A 12,498-nucleotide genomic window follows, 5' to 3' on the forward strand; every position below is an offset into this window, starting at 1 on the left:
GACGTTCTGATTGGTGGCGTGTGACAAAAGCCCTGCTCAACTTTTTGTGTGAAACAGGCCTGGATACTCGTTTGTGACCGCCTGTGCACAACCTACATGGTTAATGACATGTGTCGGTGTTGTGTTGCAGACACCAGTTTTGAGTTTTATGTGTGTCCAGTAACCGCGATGCGAGCGCCAGCCAGTGTTGTGTGTGTGTGTGTGTGTGTGCGTGTGCATAGACATCACCCGTGAAACTCATTGTATTATGCCATCATCAGCCTTCATTCACACTTTCCTTTTCCTCCTCTTCCCTTTCCCCTGTGTGGAGTAGCAGGCCAGGGCCCTGTTACCACCGGCCGACCTCTCCGCCTTTCTTTCATTAAAATTCCCTTTCTTCTCTTCTTCTAGTTAGTTCACTGCTGAACACTACGCACCTACGCTTTCAAACTTAGACTCCAGAAACAACGTATACGTTTGAAAGCTTTAGATGCGCCTGAATTATGGCTAGATGGAGTGCTTGGAACATGATTCACTTTAAGTAGCTCTTATATCCTTCTCACCTGCCAGAAAAGCTCAGTCCGTGAAGTATCAAAGCCCTCGCGTGACAACGCTGTTTTTTACTTCGCTGATGCCTCTCTAGCGGAAATTGAAGGGGACATTTAAGCTCCGCCTTAAGAGTATGAGGCGATAAAGTAATAGGTTAATTATATCATTCGCTTTACATTCATAGACAACTGGGAGTCCTCATACCCCTCCTGGCGCGGTGATGCAGCGGTTAAGCAATGCGCCACTGCCCTGCGATCGCAGGTGCTCCCAGCGGTGGGCGTTGTGCGACACAGGTTGCTGTGCCCTAGTGACGAACCATTAATTTAACTACCACCTACCACGATGGGCAGGTTTTGATGACGCCGCAAGGTCACGTCACCTAAGTGATCTCCCTGTTGACAGGTGACAGAGTGGAGAGAGGCGAATACTGTCCACTTTCAGAGGAGACGAACATGTGAGTGCGAGAGGGAAGACGAAGAGAGAATGACGGGTGACGGGTTGCGGGTGGCACAGAGGAGAAAGGAAAATGCCCCTTGTCATGTACCGGTACTCGGTGGATCATTAGTTAAAAAGCCATTATCTGTCCTGGTGAAGCCTGGGGATGTCCAGGATGTCCACGACAACACCTTTTGTGGACATCAGTGTTTATAAAACTCGTTACGTGTCCTAGAGAGAAGTGCAAAAAGCTGTAACTATAGATGCACGTGCAGCAGATATTTATGACTGCTTTACACGAAAAAAAAAAGTAGATTGCGATGTATAGTGTGATATTACTAGAGGACTTTCGTCATTTCTTTAGCTTTTAAATTGTTGCGCTTTTTTTTCTGCATTCCAGTTCCGCGCTCCTTCACGAGGGCATATATGTTGTATTCAAATTTTTCTGCATAAAGTTAAGAAACATCTCTGACGGCAGGATTGAAGTGAACAAGCGAAAGGTGCGCTGTAAGAATTGAGCAGTGCACATAAGCTGCTTCGGAAGCGGTGATGACGTCGGATATTTGGAGAGTTTTTCGCAAGAGCCAAATAAAAACTTGCCGACTAAGCCCCTAACAGCTGTAACAGTTTGGAATGTCAAATACGAAAATGGTAAACTGGTTTCTTTGAAAAGAAGCGAAAGAAAGGAATTAATCGAATATTCAAGAGAAGTTTGTCCCTGGATAAATGCTGGAAGGGCAAGCCGCGTCTCCGCTTAGCAAAACTAAATGTGCTGTGACTGTCTACGCAAATATAAACATTTCTGAAAGCATGCGGAATTCTATGTTGTACGCACTGAAAACAGATTATTTGTTACTCAAAAGGACGGGAGGAGGTGTACACACATTGGAAAAAGGCGGAAAAATTTACCAACTATACAAGGTGTAAAACGTTTAGCATTACTATACCCAGCGTCACTGCTTGCCAGTCTTTGAAGGTTTGCTCACCAGCGGCAGGATGAATGGGGAAAGAGAAAGGGCTCCTAAGTGTGCTTCATGTATTAAAGTCGCGGGCAGATTGCAGACCACGTTTTCGTGTTCCAAATTCTTGCTTGCGTTGTGTAACGTGAATGGAAACGTTTGCTGGCCTTAGCCTCTAGCGCACAAGCAGCATTGTTTGAATATCAAGCTCCTAATGTTTTTTTCTTTTTAAATAAGCGGTGAAAATAATAACTGTTAAATAGCAGTTCACATTCACATTCCTCTATCCACGACTCTGCTTTGTTATGAAGGAGTCGGGACACACAAGTAGCCGTGCAAATTACAGCGACCCGGATTTTTAACCTAGTAATTGGTTTTATCTTGCAACGAGAAGGACATTTGAAGCAGGGACTTCCAAGTGTTCAGATAATAAAGTTGCGGTTATTAAGCTTGCATTTTGGGGATAACAGATGAGCCAGACAGTGCAGTGACCGTTTTTTTCGTTGCATAGCCCTAAGTTCTTTTTTCTGCGCTTTCGCGTTAGAGCAGTCCCGTCCGCGCTTCGTTTCGCCATGCGGTGCTCAAAGCCGCAGTGAGAGAAAGCCGGACACAAAGCGTGGCGTTGGCTCGCGACCGGGCCGAGCCAGATGGGTGAAGAAGCCCCGCTCAAAATAGACGCGAGTGCCAGCGCGAGCTGACGGCACCGTGCCGCTCCGCACGCACTCTCGACACCGTGGCAAGCTTCGCGCGCTTTTTATCCCTCCGCTTACCCCGCTGCCTCTCGACTCGCTGTCATCTTGGCAGTGCGTCCCTTGCATCACGCTTCCGGCCGGCCCGACCAGGGAGGGGGAGAGACATCCGCAGTTTCCTTACCGCCCGGTGCCGAAAACGCAACCCTCAGGAGCCTCTGGCTGTGGGCGAAATAGCAACACAGAGCCGCTGTCTAACTCCCGCATGCCGCCTCGCTGAGACTCCCACCGGCAGTACGCGTTAGGCCTAGCGTCGCCGTGGTCTGCACGCACCGTTCGCGGTAGCTGTTCCACCGCACATCAGGCAAGGTCCTGGATCTGATAAATGGGCGAGCCGTAATCGTATTCTTCCAAGTACGTCACACCAGAGGCTACAAGGTCGCAGAACTCCCCATCGCGAGGCGGTGCATTTCTTCTCGACTTGGTGGACAACAAGACGAAGAAAGCATTGTGCTCTGAAGGAAAGACGCAACGTGGCACCTTCGAGAGCACCAAACTTGGCCCCCATGCAGCACAGAGTAACTGGACCGGCTGTGCGGTGACCACCACGCTCATACAGTGCTAGCCAGCCTTCCGAGCGGAGTGTGTGGGTGTGATGGTTGGCTGACGACCGTATGATATGGCGACCGTCCGCTCGCAACGTGCCTGCCAAGTCATTGCTCTGGCCCTTTTGTGGGTCGCGGCTCTAGTTCGTGGTCTACCAGATGTCGTTCGAATAGGTAAGATGTAGAAAAATACATTTTCCTTCCAGGCCAAAACTTGGTAGTAACCGTGACGCTTGTGTATATTGTCACCGATTGTGTCACATATATATACCTTCTCCAGCCGCAAATAAATACGTGTATTAACTTGAATAGGACAGAACAATTGCGGCCTCTCTGTGCTGGCACACAATATCGACCGTGTGTTTGGCTGGGCATATAAACGACATAGCATGGCACTATCTGCGGCGACTATAATCTCACATATTGGCGCTTTATATTTTGCCAAACGCATTGTCACTTAGTTTGGAAGGGTTTCGTATTGCTGTTGGCGATTTTTGTATTTCTGTGCGTTCCACCTGTGCAATTTCTTGACTATAGTTTCTTGTAATGGCCACAAAAACGTGCAACATTCACGCGCAAAGAAAAACAACGCTAACGCTTTCTGGAAACACCTGCTATTTGTTTTTTCAAGCAGCATTCTATGCTTGTTTCTTCAGCTGTTGTTTCTTCAGACTGTTTCCGTAAAGCGAACGTCGCTCAGCCCGACGCATTTATGATATGGCACCCCTTGATACTTTTAAACGCGTGTCGAAAAGCAAATGTGACGGAAGCGCCTAGCGTGGGCCGTCGCAGAATAAAACTGCATGATCATCCTGCTGTTCACAAGCTTATAACTTAAATTAGACTAGCTTTTCAATGTAAATTCTTGTTGCCATGCAAAGAAAGACAAATTAAACATCTCCTGTAGCCAAAAATCAGCATGAGCTTGAAATACTTGGGCAGAGAAACAGGAATCAGCGTCTTTTTGCGCCTTCACTCAGTAAACAAGGTGATATTCTTTGTCTATGTATGAAAATCTTTATATCCTGGTACGTGACACATAACATGCGCTCCACTGGTAGCGTCATCTTCCCGAACGCATCAGCGCTGATCACTGCGTATTCGGTGATATGCGGAGTTTTTTTTTAGATAATACGCACTCATTTCAAGTATTACACTGGGAATGCGCGGTTTAAAGTATTCCGAAGATATACTTTGACGCGGCTAATTCAGCGCGTGATTCAAAATGACGGAGTCATTACTATAGAAAAGGAAGCTTAATCAACGCATGCTATTTTTCTCTATTACCGAAAGACAAATTGCGGTAAATTCTCAGACAGGTATGAGAAGTAACGTCTGAAATCGACAATTACTTATTAGGTCTGCGATAATAGCGCAATATTTGCGCGTTTCTATTGTCGTTTTTAGCCGTTCTGGGATTAAAAGCATATAGCATTCAAAAAGTGGGTATTGTATGCATTCTGCAGTGTCATTCAATAGTTAATATGGTTTGTTATAACCTATTTTTCTTTTCAAAGCTATTTATATGCAACTGACAAATATGTACTGTAATACTTCATTCATGCTGCCTTGGCTTGCTTGCTTAATATGAAAACATGAAAAATAACCAGTCCACATAACCTTCCCTCCCATATCAATACTCACTTTTTTTTCGGTGACTACATAGAAGGTAACTTCAGCGCAGCGCTTATTTTTTCCACCCTACCTCATGTCTTTCCGGTAATTACTTGGTAGCTTGCAAACGCCAATTCTGCGTTAACCTTTGGAGTTAGCTGAAGATTATGACTTTTTCTTTTAGTGTAGATGTACAATACATTGATAGTAATGCTAAAGACGCTGATAAGAACTTCGATGCGAATGCAGATACAGCTGGTTGGTGAGACTAGAGCACTATTAATAAAGAGAAGCTTGTGGAACTATTCCTAAGAATAAGTTAGTGCCCTCTTTCTTAATGGACGTCTTTTTACCCAGAATTTATGTTGTTGAATTTGAGCCCGGTTTCAAGTTTCCACGTGTTAAAAGCTGTATTTTGCTGATATCACTTCAATTGTGCCCCTGCGCTAGCGCAGTTCCCATGGCCATTCCTAGCATGGCGCCGCGATACCACGGAAGCCATTAAATGGCTCCAGCGATATGTCGTAATGACCTGCGTGGTGCAAAAAGATACGCTCTCTGTTCGTTCGGGAAATGATTTTATTTTGCTGCACACCCGTTAAACGACTGCAATGATATCACGTTTTTTAGCTGCGTTAACATTTCCTATTGCACTGAAAATCATTTGAAAACTTTGTTTTTGGGTCCAAACCTTATTTGGCCCGATTTTCGCACACCGCACGCATCCTCTAAATATTGAATTAAATGCAATTTCTCTCAATAAAATCCATATTTTGGACGGAAAACAAGCTCAGAGGAATTAGTAGTTCATTTTGGCAATTGGTTGGTTAGGTTTATGGGGATTTAACGTCCCAAAGCGACTCAGGCTATGAGAGACGCCGTAGTGAAGGGCTCCGGAAATTTCGACCACCTGGGGTTCTTTAACGTGCACTGACACCGCACAGTACATGGGCGTCTAGAATTTCGCCTTCATCGAAATTCGATCGCCGCGGCCGGGATCGAACCCGCGTGTTTCGGGCCGGCAGCCGAGCGCCGTAACCACTCAGCGACCGCGGCGGCTCATTTTTTTTTTGGCAATTATCATCACAGCCTGATTATGACCACTGCTGAACCGAGCTGTCCTTTGCCAGCTGCGGCCACCCTATCACCGCGAACTTGTTAATCTCATGCGCCCACCTAACTTTCTGCCACCCCCTGTTACTCTTGCCTTTTCTTGGAATCCACTCCGTTAACATTAAGGGCCAGCGGTTGTCTTGCCTTCAGATTACATTCCCTGCCCAAGCCCATTTCTTCCTCTTGATTTCGACTACAATGCCATTAACACGCGTCTGTTCTCTAACCTACTCTGCCCACTTCCGTTCCCTTAACCTTATCACTTGTCATTTTCCTTTCCATACCTCGCTGCGTCCCCATCAATAAAAGTTTAAATTTTAGATAGGCTCCACATAGGACACAGCTGTTATGTACTTCTATCTTCTGAATATTTGTAAACTGCCATTCATGATCACAGAGAACCTGTCCAATGCGCTCCAACCCATTCTTATTCTTGTAGTAATTTCACTACACGTATTATCTTACCACTTGCACTGAATCGCTACCAATCGTAGAGACTGTACAGCATTATTTTGGTTATCTGCATGTTAATTTTTAGACCCACCATTGTGACTACCTCAATAAGTCAATGGTCATGCTTTGAAATTCATCCCCTGAACGACTTATCAAGGCAATATTATCATCCAATCGCAGAATACCAGTGTATTTTCCATTAACCGGTACCCCAATCTGTTTCCAATTGAGGCCTTTGAATAAATTCTGTAAACAAGCGGTGAATAGCATTAGCGAGATTGTGTCTCCTTGCCTGACGCCCTTTTTTATTGGAATTTTATTGTTGCTTTTATGGTGGAATATGGTGGCTGTAAAGCCGTTATAGATATCTACCAGTACTTTTTTTCTGGTTAACTTCCCTGCCTTTCCGTCTTTCTCTCTCGCTCTCTCTACCAGTACTTTTACAGAAGCCTCATCCGCACAGTGATTCCGTAATGCCTGCATTGAATGCTAAGGCTTCGACTGAGTCAAATGCTTTCTCGTAATCAATGAAGAGTATATATGTGGTTTGATCATATTCTGGACATTTCCCTATCACTTGATTGAGAAAGTGAACTTGGTTTATTGTTGAGTAGTCTTCTCGACCATTTGGTTGATTGTTGTCCAAATTTCTCTTGACTCTATTGGCGATTGCCTTAGTAAATACCTGGTAGGCAACGGACAGTAAGCTGACACAAAAAACAAAAGGATATCTTTCATGGAAGCCAGAGGATGCATTATAACAAGTTTAATATAGTCTACTAGATTTTTCAATGCGGCGCGAGGAGCCGCTCGGCATTTCCATCAACATTGAGATTTCAAGGTGCACTTGCCCAATTATTGCGACTTCACGGAACACAATGGTTGCTCTCAGGAACACTCAGTGTTTGCCGGCGACGCAGACGCCACCAGAATGTGGTAGCCCCGGTTGGCAGGTCGGCTTTCAGGTCAAGTTTTACACTATGGCTGACACGGACCGAGACCGAAACTTCTGATGCAGAATCGTTTGTAATCAATTACTAAATCTGCGCTTCGGAGTTATGACCTCATTTTCATGATTACTAGGCTCGTAGGCCTCATTCAAGGCAAGTAAAGAGACACCGAAAAACTATCTCTCTGTACCCTTTTAATGAAGAATATTCTCTCAGTGTGCAAGGCAGGCAGGTCTTGCATAGATGCGAAGTGCTGCACAAAGATTGACAGTTAATGAGGTTTAATTTGATCGTGAACTACTCAGCAAAAAATACGGCATTTCGGCTCCCGTACTGAAAAAAAAGACTCGAAAAAGCAAGAAATATGAATTTTATTGCTGAATAACCCTCCATGTGCGTGAATTTGAAATAACAAAATAACGCCCTATTATTACCCTTCCATTCTGGAAAAAACAAAACCCGAAAGCGAAAGGCCATAAATGTCATTTGTCTGTAGGTAGTCGGTCGCCTAAATAGTTATATTTAGGCAAAAATTATTGTGATGACCCCCATAATGCGCAGGTCCACACGGGACGGAGAGGCAAAGAGACACCGTATGGCTCAGTTTAAACAGGTATATTCAATAATTACACATGATTAAGATTATACATCAGAGGCTGGGGCGTCCGAGCTTACGTGCCGACGACTTCATGGGGGCGATGGAGTGGCTCCGGAGTTGGGCTCGAGCGGTTGCTGGCAAGAAGCTGCACGCCGTCGGGCTTCGGCGCTGAAGGCCCTCTTGGCGAACGATGTCGTCCTGAGCGTTCTTCTTCCGTACTGCTTGTCGATTTTTATATCCTCTTCTCCACACTCCCTAGGGTGAGGACGCCCACGCCGGAGGGGAAGGAGGGGGGGCTAGGGCTTTCACTTGGGCGCACAAACATACCACCGCACTTATTGTCTCGCCCCCCTCACGTGTTGAGTCCGAGGGAAAGAATGTTGTCTTCGCGGTAGCGCATAGCGTCGGCTGTGGTACGGCGCGCTCTGGATCGCTGACAGTTCCCTTGTCCTGGAATGTGCCCGGGAGGGCCGCCCCTGAAACCGCCACGCCAATTGGGGAGGATAAAGCCTGTTTCCCCGCGGCGGCGGCGGCGGGTCCGGTTGGGTCCGATTGGGCTTAAACCACTTCGTTCTGGTTGTCACTCTCAACGAGCATGGCTGGGTAATTGATGATGCCTGTCATCTGGGTCTCCGTCTACGCCGCGCCGTCGAACGTGGATCCTCGTAGCACACACAAAGAATGTACCTCGTAGCACACACAAGGAATGTACCTCGTAGCACACACAAGGAATGTACCTCGTAGCACACAAGGAATGTCACACTCGCTCACCCTCAAGAAGAATGTTCTCCGAACATTTGAGTCCCCGCAGCTCCCCTTGTCTTTCTGAATCGCCTCGCACAGTGCGTCCGACAAAACACTTTTCGCTGCACTCAACACCATTGCACACCATATGCCTCCGCTGTCATAACTGGCGTCTCCAGGGGCAGCACTGATCTTTTACAGATAAACATGAAACTCAGCACCCAAGCCTCACCTTTCTAGTCCAAACTGGACGAAATAAATTTACCACAGTTACAAAGGAGCTCCCACTTCTAGCACGATCACGGCACAGACAAAAATATAGATAACTAAAGGAAGTAGGGCAGGTTCTGCATGCGCTCCGCATGCTCTCCTGTGAAGGTGTTACTTAATGACAGAAGGGTTTAACTACCAACTCCGATAACTTAACACATAAGCACATAGCAATGTTATGAGCTGCGGCATTACACAATTCTAACCAGTTCACAACTCCGCTCTGTTTACGCCATTAGTCCGACTTAGCTTTCCGATTTCGCAGCGGATATCGGCCTTCATGAGTCATAATAAGTAAGTCTGTGCCCCTTTGTCTGCTTTGGGACTCGCGAGGGCTCGTGGCAGGAGCCTCTCCTTGCGTTATCTGCGCGGCAACCTCGCGCGCTTCTTCTTCTAGCAATGCATGAAGTAAATCCGGTGGCATTCCGGCCGTCACCTCGGGCGCCTGCCGAACAAATGCAGGAGAGGGCGTTTCTTGCGAACTATCTGCGCGCTCCGCTTCACTTCTGTCCCCATCAAAATCCGCGCTTTCCCTTTCCTCATTTCGTGAATACTGAACCGGTGCCGACTTGAGGCGATTTGCGTGTATCCTTATCAAACGCCGGTTCACGTCTCGGACTCTGAAGTTTACCGGAGAAAGCTTCTCGACAACCTCGCACGGTCCTCTCCACTTCGTCTGGAACTTACGAGCTAGCCCAATCTGCCTTTGGCAGTTTTCAATGTACACGCTGTCCCCCACATCAAACGGCGCGTCTCTAGCACTGCGATCGTGCACCTCCTTCCTGCGCTTCGCCGCTTTCTTTAAGGACTCCTTTGCGATGTCCCTCGCCACTTGCAAGCGCGATTCTAGCTTAACCTTATAGTCGTCCAGTGAAGCGTATGGGACACGACGGGGGCCCTCTGGCACTTCACTAGGCTGGTCCGGGTCTCGGCCGTAGAGAAGAAAGAATGGCGATTCGCCCGTGCTCTCGTGTGCTGCGGAATTGTAGGCAAACATTGCATACGGGAGCCACAAGTCCCAGTCCCGCTGGTCGCGCGAAACAAAATGCGACAGGAACCCGGCCACGGTTTGGTTCAGTCGCTCCACCGCACCGTTGCAAGCCGGATGGTACGGTGTTGTCTGCTTCTTAGCGATCTTAAGCAGCTCGCAAACTCTCCTCATTAGCTGCGACACGAAGTTCGTTCCCCGATCTGTCAAGAGTTGCCTCGGGGGTCCATGTCGGAGCACGATCTGTTCGACAAATGCTCTTGCAACCGTGTCTGCCTTCTGATCTGGGAGTGCTACCGCTTCCGCGTATTTTGAAAGGTGATCGACAAATACTAAAATGTACTTGTTTCCGGAAGTGGTCGTGGGCAAGGGGCCCATTATGTCCATACCTGTCCGCTCGAAGGGAGCCGAAACCTCAGGGAACGGCTGAATTGGAGCTGGTCTTCGTCCCTTGGGTGTTTTTCTTTCGAGACAGGAATGACACTTCGCACAGTAGTCTCTAACATCCTGTCGCATGCCACTCCAAAAGTACAAACGCTCCACACGCGTGCGTGTCTTCGCTACGCCAAAATGACCGGCGCATGGCGCATCGTGAAACGCGCGAAGAACCCTTTCTGTCCACGACCGAGGTATGACGACTCTCTCCCAAGCGGTTTTCTCTGGTCTCCCTTTCCTGGTTGGCTTCGTGCGCCGACACAGGGTGCCGTCTTTGCCAATGAAATAACCTAGCTGTTCGGGGTGAGACGGTGCGCCCTCTAAGCTTTCGCTTATTCGCTTCAGGTCAGGATCTTTGCACTGCTCTGTGCGTAATTCGGCGGGGTCGACTACGGGGACAACTCATCTATAGCTGCCACGGCAGCTGTGCGGCTGAGTGCATCAGCATTCAGATGTGTCTTTCCTGACTTGTGCTCAACTTCAAAGCAGTATTCCTGCAGGTGTAGATTCCATCTAGCGAGTCGCGAGCTAGGGTCCCTGATACTCATCACCCATTTAAGAGGATGGCAGTCTGTGACTAGCTTGAATTTGCGGCCGTAAAGGTAGCATCTGAAGTGCTTTACTGCCCAGACAACGGCGAGGCACTCCCTTTCCGTAGCTCCGTACTTTTGCTCTGTGGGGCTCAGCTGTCGGCTAGCAAAAGCAACGGGATGTTCTTTGCCCTCGATAACCTGAGATAGCACGGCACCAACTGGGAACTTTGACGCATCTGTGGCCATAACGAAGGGCAAATTAAAATCCGGGTGGCGCAACAGCGGTGCACTCATTAGCTTCCTTTTCAGGGCCCCAAAAGCATCCTCCGCGTTTTCGTCCCAGCGAAAGGCGACATTTTTGGCTGTTAAGGCGGTGAGCGGCTTAGCGAGCTTGGCGAACTCCTCTATGTGCCTTCGGTAGTAACCGATCAGGCCGAGAAACTGCCGGACCTGGCGGACGCTAATCGGGGATGGAAAATCCGAGACACACCTTAGTTTCTCAGGGTCCGGTCGCACGCCGTCAGCTGAAACAACGTGCCCGAGGTATTTCACCTCGTTTTTGAGGAATTGACACTTAGAGGGCTTCAGCTTGAGACCCGCTCCTCTTAGTCGCACCAAAACCTGCTCAATATCGCGCAAATGGTTCTCAAAACTGTCACTGTATATGATAATGTCATCCATATACACGAAGCACAGCCTCCCCAGAAGACCTGCCAGGATAACATCAGCGGTTCTCTGCCAGACAGCAGGGCTGTTGGCCAGACCCATCGGCATTCTTTTCCATTCATAGTGCCCTGAGGGCGTGTTGAATGCCGTTTTCTCGGCATCTGCCGGATCCATTGCTATCTGCCAGAATCCCGCCGCCATGTCCACTACCGTGAAGTACCTGGCAGAGCCCAGCTGAGAAAGCGTCTCCTGTATATTGGGGATGGGGTATGGATCGATGCGAGTTACGGCATTTAGTTTGCGGTAGTCCACTACCAATCGATACGAGCCATCTGGCTTTTCCACCAATAGTGCTGGTGCTCCCCAGGGTGACTTTGAGTGTTCGACAATGCCGCGATCAATCAGGTCCTGCACCTGCCGCTCCATCTCCTCACGTTGGGAGTAAGGAATCCTGTACGCACGCTGGTAAACGGGCGATGAAGTGCCGGTTTCTATCCTGTGCTTTATAACGCCACAGCAGCCCAAATCCAGGTTGGACGCGGCGAATACCTCCGAGTAGTCGTTCAGCAAACCAGCCAGAGCCTCCCTCTCCCTGGATTTTACGTGAGAAAGATCGAACGACACCTTTGGAGCAGCCGAAGGACTAGCATGCTCTACAGTTGCGAGTACCGTATCGGTGGGCTCACGTTGCTCTATCGCAGAGGTGAAGAAAGCCAACGTTTTGTTCTTGGGAAGGCTCAGTGGCTGCTGGCTACAGTTAACCACCCGTAGGGGCACTCTGTGGGCGTCATTAACTGTCACGAGGCACGCGGCTGCCTTCAGGCCATTGCTGAGAGAGTCGACCGGCTCAAGCACTCCCACGGCGCCGCTCTCTACATCTGAAGGCACAAACGCGTACAAAATGTGCTCCGACCAAGG

At 48.3% G+C, this 12,498-nt stretch overlaps 1 protein-coding gene across 2 annotated transcripts in view; it reads left to right on the forward strand.

Moving 5' to 3' along the window:
• The first annotated feature begins 2,698 nt into the window (after positions 1–2,698).
• The window catches only part of LOC144099389 (glutamate receptor ionotropic, kainate 2-like), a 109,202-nt gene continuing 99,402 nt past the window's right edge, over positions 2,699–12,498 (forward strand). Inside the window, exon 1 of one of the 2 annotated variants that reach the window (XM_077632638.1) lies at positions 2,699–3,390. In XM_077632638.1, the coding sequence (XP_077488764.1) occupies positions 3,291–3,390 (100 nt within the window). In that variant the 5' untranslated portion in view covers positions 2,699–3,290. The remainder of the gene's footprint in view (positions 3,391–12,498) is intronic. The other variant, XM_077632639.1, reaches the window with a different exon arrangement.

This window comes from Amblyomma americanum, chromosome 7 (genome assembly GCF_052857255.1).
Source record: "Amblyomma americanum isolate KBUSLIRL-KWMA chromosome 7, ASM5285725v1, whole genome shotgun sequence".
NCBI lineage: Eukaryota > Metazoa > Arthropoda > Arachnida > Ixodida > Ixodidae > Amblyomma > Amblyomma americanum.